The sequence below is a fragment of the Lolium perenne genome, chromosome 6, assembly GCF_019359855.2.
Source record: "Lolium perenne isolate Kyuss_39 chromosome 6, Kyuss_2.0, whole genome shotgun sequence".
Taxonomy (NCBI): Eukaryota; Viridiplantae; Streptophyta; class Magnoliopsida; order Poales; family Poaceae; genus Lolium; species Lolium perenne.
Window position 1 is genome coordinate 211,855,303 of NC_067249.2, and position 17,445 is coordinate 211,872,747.

General features: G+C 44.1%; 1 protein-coding gene across 1 annotated transcript; it reads left to right on the top strand.

The window, feature by feature from the left end:
• Positions 1 to 12,441: 12,441 nt before the first annotated feature.
• On the top strand, positions 12,442 to 15,177 carry LOC127306197 (uncharacterized). The gene is made up of 3 exons (XM_051336818.2): positions 12,442 to 12,615; positions 13,502 to 13,594; positions 14,007 to 15,177. The coding sequence occupies exons 1-3, from the start codon at positions 12,547 to 12,549 to the stop codon at positions 14,880 to 14,882; spliced, it is 1,038 nt and encodes a 345-aa protein (XP_051192778.1). The 5' UTR covers positions 12,442 to 12,546; the 3' UTR covers positions 14,883 to 15,177.
• Positions 15,178 to 17,445: the final 2,268 nt, after the last annotated feature.

Genomic DNA, 17,445 nt, shown 5'->3' on the forward strand with positions numbered 1-17,445 from the left:
GCTACTGTCTGCATCACACCTTCCTCTTGGGTTTCCCAACGGACGTGTGTTAATTGCACGCATCAACACGCTGCGCCATAGTCGGTCTAGAAGCCGGTTGAACGGGTCTGGAACCGGCTGGTCCGGTTGCGACCGGGTCTGGGAACGGATCATGACCGGGCCGTCGCGTCTCACAGAACATGCCCCGGCTGGCATCAGCGCAGAAGCCGGTCTGAACCGGGCTCACCCGGCGCCTGGTCCGGTTGGACCGGGCCTGTGACCGGGCTGAAACACCATCAACACTGGCTTCTCTAACCTTCTCGCCTCCCACTCCTCCCACGCTCATCTGCGCCATATGTACTGGAACATCATCAGCACAAACATCATCAGTCTGCATACTAGCATCAACACAAACTGGAACTGTAGCACATGCAGCATCATCCACATCAACAACAAGTGTAGCTTCATCCGGCTTGTCACCAACAAGAACTGGCTTGTCATCTACAGGCATGGCTGAAACATCACCAACATCAATGCTCAGAACAACATGCACCTCTCGCTGCACTTTAGGCTTGTGCAACTTCTCTTTACGCACCGCTAACTCCACATCGGACTTGATATGATCATCACCCAGAGGCTTCAAAGTCCGCTGTTTGCCACCATGCATAAAAGAATATGTATTTGCTCTCCCAGCATGTGTCACATTGCAATCATACTGCCAAGGACGCCCAAGTAGCAATCCACACACCTCCAATGGCAACACATCGCACTCGATCTCATCAACATAATCATCAACTGTAAATGGCACACGCACCTTATGAGTAATCTTCAGCATACCACGGCTATTCAACCACTCAAGACGTTTAGGTTCAGGAAGACGCCATGTAGACAACCCCAATGCTGCCATCATCGCCTTGCTAATGCCATTAGTACAGCTACCACCATCAATCATCAACTTGCAAGCTTTGCCCTTGATAATGCACTGAGTCTGAAACAAACTCCACCGCTGAACCTTGTCAATTGCCTTGCAAGCATCATCTTGTACCTTTTTGAGTTGCATATTCAGCCCGCTCAATGGTACATCCTCCTCAACAGTCACAGTAGTGCCCTTGGTATCAGAGCCAGGTTTCCTCTCCTCTGAAGATACTATCTTGTCCGTAGTGACTGTTCGTAGTGGAACAATCTTCTTACTAGTAACTATGCACTTGTCCACTGTCTTCATTACCTCCGCCAGACACTTGTCCACTTCCTTCAATGCATGCACAACTCCGGATGGCTTCTTAAGTTTCTCCATATACAGGAAACCACTATGAAGAAAAGTTTTGAAGTCCTCCCAAGTATAAGCAAACTCGCCTCTATCAATTGCATTACACCAATAAGTGTCCAACTCCTCATCCACACGCCTGTAAGCGAGACGATATGCATCAAAACCACGGAAGTTCCCGTTGTATCGGCGGCATCGAATGAAACCCAATTCCATGTTCCTCTCCCAATCCTCATACTCCTCCATTGTCGCGGAACGGCCTAAATACCACTTCAGTTCTGTCACGTGACGCCGTACTTCCTTCCAACGGTGGATATCAAGGTAATCATTAAAAACATCACCGGATTTCGTGCCACGCGAACACCGTATGCCATCTACATCGTCGGAAAATGCAGCAACATCATCAGCATCAATAGCCGAAAACGCCGGAGAAACAACAGCATCAGCCGCAGCCTGCCCGGCCCAGGGCCCGGTTGGACCGGCTGGGGACCGGTTGGTCCGACCTAGGGCCCGGCCTGACCGGCCTGTGCGCCGGACTGACCGGCCTGGCGCCCGGTCTGACCGGCCAGGCAACCGGCCTGGCGGCTGGGCGGCACAGTAGCCTTTCCGGATGGCGTCAGCCTGGAGCCCAGTCTAGACCGGATGGGTCCGGTTGGGAGCCCAGTTGACCAGCCTGGAAACCGGCCCGACCGGTCCTAGGTCCGGTCGGCCGGCCCTGGCATCGGATCGCGTCGCGAAACTGCCTTTTCTTCCCGATCCCAAACACGAGAAAACGCGATTTTGGCACCTGGAACCGCCATGGATGACCTCCAAACTGCACCAGAACAACTCCAAACTTCCTCCAACCAACCTCCTTCGACCGAGGGACCAATCTCCTCCGATCTAGAGCCAATCTTCTCCGATGCAAACCGATCCGCAGAGATCGATCAACAACACCTCGCCGTGAGCAACCCAGAAATCTGATACCAGATGATAAGGGGGATCCCAGCAGATCCACCTAGGTTGATGCCCGATCTTTCACAACGAGAACTTGGGGTAGAGAATCCTCCCAACAACGCGATGAACGCAGCCTGGAGAAGAGGAACGAATCCAGCTAGCAACGGATCGATGAACGATACACCTCAAACCAAGAGCTAGATAATCCTTGATGAACACAAGAACCTTCGCAGCGGATATAATAGATAAACGGCAGCGCCGTACCCCCGGAGGGATGATACACGTGAACACACGCAATGGGGAAAACTCTAATATTTAGTCTAAACTTGTCTATCTAAAACCCTAGCCGTCCCTCCACCTTATATGAGGGGAAGAGGTGGCTGATACGTCTCCGACGTATCGATAATTTCTTATGTTCCATGCCACATTATTGATGATATCTACATGTTTTATGCATACTTTATGTCATATTTATGCATTTTCCGGCACTAACCTATTAACGAGATGCCGAAGAGCCAGTTGCTGTTTTCTGCTGTTTTTGGTTTCAGAAATCCTAGTAAGGAAATATTCTCGGAATTGGACGAAATCAACGCCCAGGGGCCTATTTTTCCACGAAGCTTCCAGAAGACCGGAGGAGATAAGAAGTGGGGCCACGAGGTGGCCACACAACAGGGCGGCGCGGCCCAGCCCCTGGCCGCGCGGCCCTAGCGTGTGGGCCCCTCGTGTGGCCCCCTGACCTGCCCTTCCGCCTACATATAGTCTTCGTCGCGAAACCCCCAGTACCGAGAGCCACGATACGGAAAACCTTACAGAGACGCCGCCGCCGCCAATCCCATCTCGGGGGATTCAGGAGATCGCCTCCGACACCCTGCCGGAGAGGGGAATCATCTCCCGGAGGATTCTTCACCGCCATGATCGCCTCCGGAGTGATGAGTGAGTAGTTCACCCCTGGACTATGGGTCCATAGCAGTAGCTAGATGGTCGTCTTCTCCTTATGTGCTTCATTGTCGGATCTTGTGAGCTGCCTAACATGATCAAGATCATCTATCTGTAATGCTATATGTTGTGTTTGTCGGGATCCGATGGATAGAGAATATTATGTTATGTTGATTATCAATCTATTACCTATGTGTTGTTTATGATCTTGCATGCTCTCCGTTATTAGTAGAGGCTCTGGCCAAGTTTTTACTCTTAACTCCAAGAGGGAGTATTTATGCTCGATAGTGAGTTCATGCCTCCATTAAATCTGGGACAGTGACAGAAAGTTCTAAGGGTGTGGATGTGCTGTTGCCACTAGGGATAAAACATTGATGCTATGTCCGAGGATGTAGTTATTGATTACATTACGCACCATACTTAATGCAATTGTCTGTTGTTTGCAACTTAATACTGGAAGGGGTTCGGATGATAACCTGAAGGTGGACTTTTTAGGCATAGATGCATGCTGGATAGCGGTCTATGTACTTTGTCGTAATGCCCAATTAAATCTCACTATACTCATCATATCATGTATGTGCATGGTCATGCCCTCTCTATTTGTCAATTGCCCGACTGTAATTTGTTCACCCAACATGCTATTTATCTTATGGGAGAGACACCTCTAGTGAACTGTGGACCCCGGTCCTATTCTTTTACATTGAATACAATCTGCTGCAATACTTGTTTTACTGTTCTTCGCAAACAATCATCATCCACACTATACATCTAATCCTTTGTTACAGCAAGCCGGTGAGATTGACAACCTCACTGTTTCGTTGGGGCAAAGTACTTTGGTTGTGTTGTGCAGGTTCCATGTTGGCGCCGGAATCCCTGGTGTTGCGCCGCACTACATCCCGCCACCAACAACCTTCAACGTGCTTCTTGGCTCCTACTGGTTCGATAAACCTTGGTTTCTTACTGAGGGAAAACTTGCTGTTGTGCGCATCATACCTTCCTCTTGGGGTTCCCAACGAACGTGTGTATTACACGCCATCAAGCTCTTTTTCTGGCGCCGTTGCCGGGGACCTGAAGAAAAGTTACACCACAAAGATTTCTATCTCCCACGCCAACTTCACGCCAGCAGCTCTTTTTCTGGTGCCGTTGCCGGGGAGATCAAGACACGCTGCAAGGGGAGTCTCCACAATCCAATCTCTTTACTTTGTTTTTGTCTTGCTTTATTTACTACTTTGTTTGCTGCACTTAAACAAAACAGAAAAAAATTAGTTGCTAGCTTTACTTTATTTACTGTCTTGTTCTCCATATCAAAAACACAAAAAAATTAGTTACTTGCATTTACTTTATCTAGTTTGCTTTATTTACTACTGTTAAAATGAATACTCAAGTTGTGTGACTTCACTAGCACAAATAATAATGGTTTCTTATGCACACCTATTGCTCCACCTGCTACTACAGCACAATTCTTTGAAATTAAACCTGCTTTACTGAATCTTGTTATGCGAGAGCAATTTTCTGGTGTTAGTTCTGATGATGCTGCTGCCCATCTTAATAATTTTGTTGAACTATGTGAAATGCAAAAGTATAAGGATGTAGATGGTGATATTATAAAATTGAAATTGTTTCCTTTCTCTTTAAGAGGAAGAGCTAAAGATTGGTTGCTATCTCTGCCTAGAAATAGTATCGATTCATGGACTAAATGTAAAGATGCTTTTATTGGTAGATATTATCCTCCCGCTAAAATTATATCTTTGAGAAGTAGCATAATGAATTTCAAGCAATTAGATAATGAACATGTTGCTCAAGCATGCGAGAGAATGAAATCTTTGGTAAAGAATTGCCCAACCCATGGACTGACTACTTGGATGATCATCCAAACCTTTTATGCAGGACTGAACTTTTCTTCGCGGAACCTAGTGGATTCAGCTGCTGGAGGTACCTTTATGTCCATCACTTTGGGGGCGGCTACAAAGCTTCTTGATGATATGATGATAAATAACTCTGAATGGCACACGGAAAGAGCTCCACAAGGTAAGAAGGTAAATTCTGTCGAAGAAACCTCCTCCTTGAGTGATAAGATTGATGTGATTATGTCTATGCTTGTGAATGGTAGATCTAATGTTGATCCAAATAATGTTCCTTTAGCTTTATTGGTTGCTCAAGAAGAAAATGTTGATGTGAACTTCATTAAAAGTAATAATTTCAACAACAATGCTTATAGGAATAATTCTGGTAACAACTATAGGCCATATCCTGCTGTTAATGGTAATAGTTATGGTAATTCTTATGGAAATTCTTACAATAATAATAGGAGTGTACCCCCTGGTCTTGAAGCCATGCTTAAAGAATTTATTAGTATACAAACTACTTTTAACAAATCTGTTGAGGAAAAGCTTGATAAAATTGATATTCTTGCTTCTAAGGTTGATAGACTTGCCTCTGATGTTGATCTTTTAAAATCGAAAGTTATGCCTAATAAGGATATTGAAAATAAAATTGTTACTACATCAAATGTCATCCAAGTTAGAATTAATGAGAATATAAGATTGATGGCTGAATTGCATGCTAGGTGGGAAAGAGAAGAACATGAAAAACTAGCTAAAGAGAATAATGTAGCTAAAGTTTGGACTATTACCACCACTAGCAATGATAATGCTCCACATGTTGCTGCACCTCCTACTAATAATGGTAAAAGGATTGGTGTTGGCAATGTTTCCACTTCTAATGCAAAGCCAGCAAAGCTATAGGAAGCGCTAAAGCTATTTGAAATTGGCTGTGATAAAACTGCTGAATTTTTTTCCAACATTGGGGACAATGATCCCATTGCTGTAGATCATAATGGTTTAGACTTTGATGATTGCCACATCTCTGAAGTCATAAAGTTTTTACAAAAGCTTGCTAAAAGTCCCAATGCTAGTGCTATAAATTTAGCCTTTACAAAACATATTACGAATGCTCTCATAAAAGCTAGAGAAGAGAAACTAGAACGTGAAGCTTCTATTCCTAGAAAGCTAGAGGATGGTTGGGAGCCCATCATTAAGATGAGGGTCAATGATTTTGATTGTAATGCTTTATGTGATCTTGGTGCAAGTATTTCTGTTATGCCTAAGAAAATTTATGATATGCTTGACTTGCCACCATTGAAAAATTGTTATTTGGATGTTAATCTTGCTGATAATGCTATGAAGAAACCTTTGGGGAGGATTGATAATGTTCATATTATGGTTAACAATAACCTTGTCCCCGTTGATTTTGTTGTCTTGGATATTGAATGCAATGCATCTTGTCCCATTATATTGGGAAGATCTTTTCTTCGAACTGTTGGTGCCACCATTGATATGAAGGAAGGTAATATTAAATATCAATTTCCTCTCAAGAAAGGTATGGAACACTTCCCTAGAAAGAGAATGAAGTTACCTTATGATTCTATTATTAGAACAAGTTATGCTGTTGATGATTCGTCTCTTGATGTTACTTGATTCACACTTTCTGCGCCTAGCTGAAAGGCGTTAAAGAAAAGCGCTTATGGGAGACAACCCATGTTTTTACTACAGTATTTTGTTTTATATTTGAGTCTTGGAAGTTGTTACTACTGTAGCAACCTCTCCTTATCTTTATTTTATTGCATTGTTGTGCCAAGTAAAGTCTTTGATAGCAAAGTCAATACTAGATTTGGATTATTGCGCAGAAACAGATTTCTTTGCTGTCACGAATCTGGGCCTAATTCTCTGTAGGTAACTCAGAAAATTATGCCAATTTACGTGAGTGATCCTCAGATATGTACGCAACTTTCATTCAATTTGGGCATTTTCATCTGAGCAAGTCTGGTGCCACTTTAAAATTCGTCTTTACGAACTATTCTGTTTTGACAGATTCTGCCTTTTATTTCGCATTGCCTCTTTTGCTATGTTGGATGAATTTCTTTGTTCCATTAATGTCCAGTAGCTTTGTGCAATGTCCAGAAGTGTTAAGAATGATTATGTCACCTCTGAACATGTAAATTTTTATTGTGCACTAACCCTCTAATGAGTTATTTCGAGTTTGGTGTGGAGGAAGTTTTCAAGGATCAAGAGAGGGAGATGATACAATATGATCAAGGAGAGTGAAAGCTCTAAGCTTGGGGATGCCCCGGTGGTTCACCCCTGCATATTTTAAGAAGACTCAAGCGTCTAAGCTTGGGGATGCCCAAGGCATCCCCTTCTTCATCGACAACATTATCAGGTTCCTCCCCTGAAACTAAATTTTTATTCCATCACATCTTATGTGCTTTGCTTGGAGCGTCGGTTTGTTTTTGTTTTTGTTTGAATAAAATGGATCCTAGCATTTATTGTGTGGGAGAGAGACACGCTCCGCTGTTGCATATGGACAAATATGTCCTTAGGCTTTACTCATAGTATTCATGACGAAGGTTGAATCTTCTTCGTTAAATTGTTATATGGTTGGAATCGGGAAATGCTACATGTAGTAATTCTAAAATGTCTTGAATAATTTGATACTTGGCAATTGTTGTGCTCATGTTTAAGCTCTTGCATCATATACTTTGCACCTATTAATGAAGAAATACATAGAGCTTGCTAAAATTTGGTTTGCATAATTGGTCTCTCTAAAGTCTAGATAATTTCTAGTATTGAGTTTTGAACAACAAGGAAGACGGTGTAGAGTCTTATAATGTTTACAATATGTCTTTTATGTAAGTTTTGCTGCACCGGTTCATCCTTGTGTTTGTTTCAAATAACTTTGCTAGCCTAAACCTTGTATCGAGAGGGAATACTTCTCATGCATCCAAAATCCTTGAGCCAACCACTATGCCATTTGTGTCCACCATACCTACCTACTACATGGTATTTCTCCGCCATTCCAAAGTAAATTGCTTGAGTGCTACCTTTAAAATTTCCATTCTTTACCTTTGCAATATATAGCTCATGGGACAAATAGCTTAAAAACTATTGTGGTATTGAATATGTACTTATGCACTTTATCTCTTATTAAGTTGTTTGTTGTGCGATAACCATGTTCCTGGGGACGCCATCAACTACTATTTGTTGAATATCATGTGAGTTGCTATGCATGTTCGTCTTGTCTGAAGTAAGGGTGGTTTTCACAATCAAATGGTTTGAGTATGCATACTGTTAGAGAAGAACATTGGGCCGCTAACTAAAGCCATGATTCATGGTGGAAGTTTCAGTTTGGACATAAAACCTCAATCTCTTATGAGAATATTATCTGTTGTTGAATGCTTAAGCATTAAAAGAGGAGTCCATTATCTGTTGTCTATGTTGTCCCGGTATGGGTGTCTAAGTTGAAGAATGATCAAAAGCGAGAAATCCAAATGCGAACTTTCTCCTTAGACCCTTGTACAGGCGGCATAGAGGTACCCCTTTGTGACACTTGGTTGAAACATATGTTATGCAATGATAATCCGTGTTAACCCAAGCTAATTAGGACAAGGTGCGGGCACTATTAGTACACTATGCATGAGGCTTGCAACTTGTAAGATATAATTTACATAACACATATGCTTTATTACTACCGTTGACAAAATTGTTTCTTGTTTTCAAAACCAAAGCTCTAGCACAAATATAGCAATCAATGCTTCCCTCTGCGAAGGGCCTTTCTTTTACTTTTATGTTGAGTCAGTTCACCTATCTCTTTCCACCTCAAGAAGCAAACACTTGTGTGAACTGTGCATTGATTCCTACATACTTGCATATTGCACTTGTTATATTACTTTACATTGACAATATCCATGAGATATACATGTTATAAGTTGAAAGCAACCGCTGAAACTCAATCTTCCTTTGTGTTGCTTCAATACCTTTACTTTGATTTATTGCTTTAGGAGTTAACTCTTATGCAAGACTTATTGATGCTTGTCTTGAAAGTACTATTCATGAAAAGTCTTTGCTTTGTGATTCATTTGTTTACTCATGTCATTACCATTGTTTTGATCGCTGCATTCATTACATATGCTTACAATAGTATGATCAAGGTTATGATGGCATGTCACTCCAGAAATTATCTTTGTTATCGTTTACCTGCTCGGGACGAGCAGGAACTAAGCTTGGGGATGCTGATACGTCTCCGACGTATCGATAATTTCTTATGTTCCATGCCACATTATTGATGATATCTACATGTTTTATGCATACTTTATGTCATATTTATGCATTTTCCGGCACTAACCTATTAACGAGATGCCGAAGAGCCGATTCTTTGTTTTCTGTTTTTGGTTTCAGAAATCCTAGTAAGGAAATATTCTCGGAATTGGACGAAATCAATGCCCAGGGGCCTATTTTTCCACGAAGCTTCCAGAAGACCGGAGGAGATAAGAAGTGGGGCCACGAGGTGGCCACACAACAGGGCGGCGCGGCCCAGCCCCTGGCCGCGCGGCCCTAGCGTGTGGGCCCCTCGTGTGGCCCCCTGACCTGCCCTTCCGCCTACATATAGTCTTCGTCGCGAAACCCCCCAGTACCGAGGGCCACGATACGGAAAACCTTACAGAGACGCCGCCGCCGCCAATCCCATCTCGGGGGATTCAGGAGATCGCCTCCGGCACCCTGCCGAAGAGGGGAATCATCTCCCGGAGGACTCTTCACCGCCATGATCGCCTCCGGAGTGATGAGTGAGTAGTTCACCCCTGGACTATGGGTCCATAGCAGTAGCTAGATGGTCGTCTTCTCCTTATGTGCTTCATTGTCGGATCTTGTGAGCTGCCTAACATGATCAAGATCATCTATCTGTAATGCTATATGTTGTGTTTGTCGGGATCCGATGGATAGAGAATATTATGTTATGTTGATTATCAATCTATTACCTATGTGTTGTTTATGATCTTGCATGCTCTCCGTTATTAGTAGAGGCTCTGGCCAAGTTTTTACTCTTAACTCCAAGAGGGAGTATTTATGCTCGATAGTGGGTTCATGCCTCCATTGAATGCAGGACGATGTGACGAGAAAGTTATAAGGTTGTGGATGTGCTGTTGCCACTAGGGATAAAACATTGATGCTATGTCCGAGGATGTAGTTATTGATTACATTACGCACCATACTTAATGCAATTGTCTGTTGTTTGCAACTTAATACTGGAAGGGGTTCGGATGATAACCTGAAGGTGGACTTTTTAGGCATAGATGCATGCTGGATAGCGGTCTATGTACTTTGTCGTAATGCCCAATTAAATCTCACTATACTCATCATATCATGTATGTGCATGGTCATGCCCTCTCTATTTGTCTTGCCCGACTGTAATTTGTTCACCCAACATGCTATTTATCTTATGGGAGAGACACCTCTAGTGAACTGTGGACCCCGGTCCTATTCTTTTACATTGAATACAATCTACTGCAATACTTGTTTTACTGTTCTTCGCAAACAATCATCATCCACACTATACATCTAATCCTTTGTTACAGCAAGCCGGTGAGATTGACAACCTCACTGTTTCGTTGGGGCAAAGTACTTTGGTTGTGTTGTGCAGGTTCCACGTTGGCGCCGGAATCCCTGGTGTTGCGCCGCACTACATCCCGCCACCAACAACCTTCAACGTGCTTCTTGGCTCCTACTGGTTCGATAAACCTTGGTTTCTTACTGAGGGAAAACTTGCTGCTGTGCGCATCATACCATCCTCTTGGGGTTCCCAACGAACGTGTGTATTACACGCCATCAGTGGCCGACCAGCCTTGCTAGGCTGGGGCGCCCCTCTATGGGCCCTGACCTGGTTTGGCTTGGACATGCCCAATACCAAACGCAACACTAATTTAATCCTAATTGGCCCACCACATGACCTGCCTACATTATTTCCTAACATAGAATGAATGACACAACCTTAGACTTAATTATTACATGGTGTAGGTCGTCCTAGCGTGTCACTCCTGAATACTCGATGGCGTACCACCTAGCTTGGTGGAGTCCTAAAATTGGCCTCCACATAGGCATCCATGCCCATATCACATATCCTAATAAGGTGTAGGAGAATCTTCTTACATCTATTGCAAGGAAGAGTGCATTGCACTCCATATGAACAGGTTGAAGTGAGACATGAATTTTCTGTTATAAAAAAATGAATGAAGAAAACCCACATGATGTTTATTTATGTGAACATGCTACGAGGGTTATTAAAGGAAATACTGCTATAGTGGGTAAACCTATTATATCTTGTACTACCGGGACTTCTTCTTATCATGGACTTTGTGATATTGGAGCAAGCATAAGTGTAATATCATATACTTTGTATCCTGATATCAAGCCTGATATTGATCCCATTGATTTATTGGCCAATTTATCGTGAATCGGGTGTTAACCGATAAGATTTTGGCATATCGGATGATTTATCGCTGGCACCGATATTTTGGCCGATTTTCAGCCCGGTAGTCGATATTTTTCCGATTTTCAGTCGGAGGGCCGATATTTCGGTTGTTTTTCAATGTTATTTCGCAAATTTTCAGTTTTTATTGAATCAAATGTTGTTCAATACTCCAATATTATTTTTGTGCAACATATTATAGCAAATTTAGTGTCAAGAATTAGGATTTACCAAAAAAAATTGCCGATAAAATCGATTAATCGACCGATAAGCAATTAATCTCCATTTTGAGGCGAACCGAGAAGTTTTAATGATTTCTTGAACATTGCCTCTTGGTATGGTTAGGAACGTTGAAGTACTTGTTAGAAAGATTAAATATCATGCTAATTTCATTGTGTTTCCTTGCTCTCAAGATTCATTTATCCTATTATATTTGATAGACCTTTCTTGCATACTGCTGGTTCTAGAATAGATGAGGAGGCCGGCTGTTGAAGATCCCCTGTCGTGGCAGGTTGGATGGGGAGGGGAGGCGCTTGGCATGGGCAAACACGAGAGGCCCTAATGCTATCAGATTTCAAATGAGAAGTGCAATGGGCATTTCTTACAACAAAGTGAGTCACAAAAACATATACTCATGTGATGTAGGCATGCTTCCAAATAATCATTACTCCATTCGATCCTTTTTAATTGGCTCGAGTTTAGTACAATTTTATATTAAATTCGAGTTAATTAAAAGAGTCTGGATGGAGTATTTCCCATATAAAGATAAACATGTGCATCACTCACGCTTATGTACAAACCTTAGTGCTGAACTTGCTGAAGTACATTAAAATTGTATATAGATGGAGGATAACAATATTTAATTTTCAAATTGGTGATAAAATCTTACGACTGATTTCAGATGAATTTGGGGAAAATAGACAGAATTGGTAGACAAATTGGTTCGGGGAGGACGATTCCAGGTTTAAGAGATACGAAAGGGTCCATTTTAAAAATGTTCATCATCATCATCATCATCCCGTTTTCTCGTTTAGATCGAACGGGTCACGGCGCACACGCTACGGGTCTGTGGAGACCCCCACCTCTCACAAGCGGAAGCGAGGAGCGCGCGGCGACCGGAGGCGACGTCGGCGATGGCTTCAAAACTCCGGCCAATTCTGCACGCCGTCCGCGGAGGCTGCCGGGCGGGAAGTCCGCGACTGGTGAGTATCGTTCTTTCCTACTTCCCCTAGGGTTAGGGTTGGATGGGGGAGGCAGACGGGGAGCACGGTAGGGTGTCGGAGTAAGGGAAGTGGAGGTGGAGGTGGAGTGCCCCTCCCCCATCGCCTCCGGCTCCGGCCACCAGAGCGCCGCGCCGAGCAGAAGCCCTACCAGGCAGCACCGGATCCAGCCCGCGGGACACAGCACCCACCTCCCGGCAGGAAGGGGGTCGAGGGGGAGAGGTAGAGGCAGACGGGGGAGCACGGGAGGGGCAGGGCGTTGCGCCCAGGAGGGTTGCCATGATTGAGTAGCGAGGCATGAAGGGGGTCGAGTGGGGGCAGTGATTGAGGGGCAATCCACGAATGGATCAGGGCACGGAAGGCGTCTGTGTGATGTTCGATCAAATACTCAAACGAGAAGGGGAGGATTGAGAGCGGGGCAGGCAGGAGGAGGGTCGTTGTACAGGGGGAGAGAGGAGTAGGAATGGTATGGAGGTACATGACACACGAGGCTGCCAAATTGCATGCTGCCAAAGAATCAAAGCTACTAGGCTCGTTTGCTGCTCGTACTGTGTAGGCAATTTCTGCTTGCTGGTTTCATCTTGGCACTAGTTTTTCTTGTCCAAATAACTGTTCCTTAAACTTTGTGGCAGAAAATATTCATTATGAGTTTTACAGTCAACATTGTGCATATAGTTATTCACATCATGAGCATGTCAAATAAGTTGGAAGGTAGTTTTTGTTCTTTTTTCTATCACAAGGGACCACCTTGCAAGATGCAAGTAATCTAAATAGGGGACATATCACGATGATGGCGGTTACTATTCGATTGTACAAGACAATGCTCATAAATGCTTTAAATTCTGATGATATATTAACTTTTATATAGGCCTGCCGAGGAGCAAGTGCAATCAGGAGTGCGGGAGCTAAGGTCAAGGAAGAGTGGCCTGGAGTAGTTCTCAAGGGGAGAACAGCCTATGAGGTAACAGCACTGCACTATATGTACCAACAGAGTGCTGGAAAGGAAGCTACTGCGTACTAGATTAAACTGTTCTATGGGGTTACAAAGTTGGACATTATGCAGCAACGAACACAAATTTACAGTACTATGGAGGCTGAGTTTTGGGAGTGGATAATAAGTGAGTGAGTTGTGATTACACGAAATAGATGATTCCAAGTTATGAGGTGCCTAATAAGTCAGTGAGAAAATTAACAACCTGTTGTTTCTGCTTCATCACCTAATAATATATTATGATATCCTGTCTGTATAGTACAGGATCATATAGCAATGCCATATATAGTACATCATACTGTCAGTATTTACATGTTACGCTGCCATATGTACAGTCTACTGCCCTTTTGTTTCCTGAAGGCTCATGGTTTCATACATGCAGGGATGGAAAAATTCAGTAAAGACGGGCAATGACTTTATCACGCTATGTCAAGATACTGGGAAGCTGATCGTGTTTGCATCTGCTCCTTTTGTCATAATCAAAATTGCCTACACTGAGCACATCCGTACAGCTGAAAATGCTGATCCAGACTCTCGCTATGAGAAGACACGAGCTACCACCCTGGCATTCCTTCAGTATATGGATCCAGGGTTGGCAGGGCTGACTGCATTCGTTGCAAACGGATTCAAGACACCTGAGCCTGAGACCAAGGAGGAGTACCTTGACAGTGAGACAGGAAAACAGATATTGGATCACTTAACAGATATTGCCTCCAAGGTTGATTCGCTTGGACAGGTGCCTTCTGGGGGTAAGCAGCAACAGGGTGCTAGGGGTGATGCTCTGCAGGACAAGATGACGGAGAAGGACTTGCAAGACAAGGACCTGCCCATCACAGTTGGAGCTCTTGGAGGACACCCAACTGGAAAGGACAAGGCCGCCACCGGTGGACCTGCTGAATTGCTGAACAAGGGCGCCGGCACTGGTGCTCCTGCAGAACTGGTGAACAAGGGCGCTGGCACTGAAGAGGCTGCTGAAGCGGTGGTGAACAAGGGTGCCAGCAGTGGTGCGCCTGCTGGGGTGGTGAACAAGGGTGCCAGCAGTGGTGCGCCTGCTGGGGTGGTGAACAAGGGCGCCAGCAGTGGTGCGCCTGCTGGGGTGGTGAACAAGGGCGCTGGCACTGGTGTGCCTGAAGTGGTGAGCGTAGGTGGACCTACTGAAGTGGAGAACGAGGTCACCAGCGCTGATGTTCCTGTTGAGGCGAACAAGGATGCGACTGATCTGTATGAATGGATCAGGCGGTGCATGGGCTTATGGTGAAGCCCCCTGGGGTGTGTAGGCATCCCCATGGGTGCGAACAAAGAGCTTTGAATTCATGGTCACTTAGTTTTTCCAAGAAAAAAACTATGGTGTAGAGATGGCCGTTTTCTTGGTACCGTGTGTTTACTGGAAGGGCAACCCAAAATTTTGCTGTTAGTTGCTTCAGGCGGCATCACCATGTTGATAGGTGTGGTGTCCCCTGTAACATCTTGCTAACCGAGAAATGTTGATAGGTATGGTGTAGAGATTAAACCTTATCTTGCTACTTGAGAGATGAAGATTTGATCTTGATGCAGATGCATGTGAATGGCTGTATTAGCAATGCATCGCATTTATCTGCAGCTACCACTGTGCAATGGATTGTTTTCTCCCAGGTTGAAGGGAAGAGCTCGAAGAAGAGAAATGAACCTGAAATAAAAACCAGGCCACAGCAAGGCAAGCTCCTCTCAGGTGAGGCAGCACAAGGAGGAAGCTCACTTTGGGCGGGCGAGGAGAGGCGTTGTGGAGAGCAGCCGTTGTCGTTGCTGCTACGCCGGAGCGCTTTCTCCAGGGAGGCGAGGATTGGAGAAGAGGTTGGACTGGATCTTGAATCTGTGTGGTGTTCAAGACATGCGTGGGACACGTGGGCCACTTGCCTTCTGTTTAGACTTTTCCTGTTACACAGCTAGCTGTTTTATAATTGGCGCACAGTCACATTTCCCACCGTCCGATTTCTTTTCTGTTGCACGAATCTCTGTGTTGTCTCAGCCTTTTGTCACCGTGTCGGCCTCATTTCTCTGGGCTGTGCGGGGCTGAGTCGCCGCCGGCCGGACCACTGCAGCCCTACCCCCCGCGCATCGCCTCCCTAGTCACCGGCGCCGCTCGTGCCACCGTCGTCACGCGCTCCTGCTGGCTGTCGCGAGAGTGCGCCACCACCGTTGCGGGCACCTGCGGCCGCCCAGCGTCCATGGGGCGCCCTGCGAGCTCCCGCACCTCATCTTCCCGGTTGAGCGGCAGGGAGCAGGTTAGTCGTAGTTGCGGCGAGCATAGGCGCCAGGCGGCGAGGCGGCCATGAATACAGCGAACGACGGAGAGTGGAGGAGGGCGAGTAGGGGCTGGTGCTCCGGCGGTGGATGGCGGCCCAACAATGGAAGAAGAGCACTGCCATTGTTGTGGCGCGTGCAGCTCAGACCCAGCGAGTACGATATGTTATGTTCGTGAACTCTGTTAGCTTCATTACGACTTTTCAGTGAACTGGTGATGAACACAGGCTCGTGTCATACTGAATTGCGATGAGAAAATCGACGGGCAACTGCTACACTGCTGCTGCAGTGAAAGCCTCTGTACTGCACAAATGGATAGGTGGAACTAATTCTCACCCATGTGGATTGTAAATTAACTAGACAGTTAACATGTGGAATGATTGGTGAACTAAACAGTAATAGGATCTTCAAAACAATAAACTAAAAAATGTTGCTTCTTCTCTTGGTCAACTACCGACCACCAATTTACTTTTCTTCAGTTCATTTCACACACATCAGTTTTTAGTTTACTTCAGTTTATGAGTCTTTTATCCAATTTTGTTTAGTTCATCAACTATTTCAGGTTGCATTCTCACTTTTTTTCATTTCTGTTCTTCAATTTAGCATTTTTCTTAAGTTCATTTCATTATACCTCACTTTTCAGTGCTTCGGTAAGTTTACTTCCCAGTCATTCACTTTTCTCATTCTTGCTCTTCAGTTTCTCAATCTTTAGTGTGTCAGCTTCTTATTGTCTTAGTTTATCTCTTTAGTTTATCAATTCTTCAGACACTTAATTATTGCCTTTTTTTTAGTGTCTCTTGATTCAGTCACTCAATCATTCTTTATTAAACTAGATGACCCGTTGCGCTATCGCGCAAGTCTGAATTGAATCCATGTCTCATAAGTACATGGTGATAATCAGCAAGAAATAAAAGATAAATGAATCGACAGTATACTGATCAGCAGCAGCCACATACTGTTCACAATATTTGTTGGCATTTCCAAATAAAAGAACATCACCATCGTCAGAAAATTTATTTTCCTTTAGTTGATTTTTAAGAGCTATTCCTATAAAGAATAGTACATGACATCGGCCATAACCAAGTCACAATATCATGATCTTGGGGAAAAGCTTTACCACTACATAATATTTGTATAATTGACAACATACCTATAAGAAATCAGAATGTTTAGCCATCTTTTGGATCGACGTATACACATTTTTCAAAAATCTGACCCCGCCACTAACATATGCGCCAACTATATTGCCAGTACCATGTATTAGTTACCTTACTCATTGAGGCTATGTGCATATATGCAACAAAGAACTATTGGTAGACGAGGGGAATTAGGAAAGCGAGCATCAGTTTCGAATCAAAATCAGAACCTATGAAATAAGCATAATTATTATAAATTATAGATGACCCTGTTATATAGCTACGGATTATAATCACTTCCAAAGCATAGTAGTAGTAAGCGAAAGTGATAGGAAATGCTCTGGTTGCCTGTAAGTGCAAGGCAATTACAATGCTGCTATATTCTCTAAAAAAACCGAACTCATT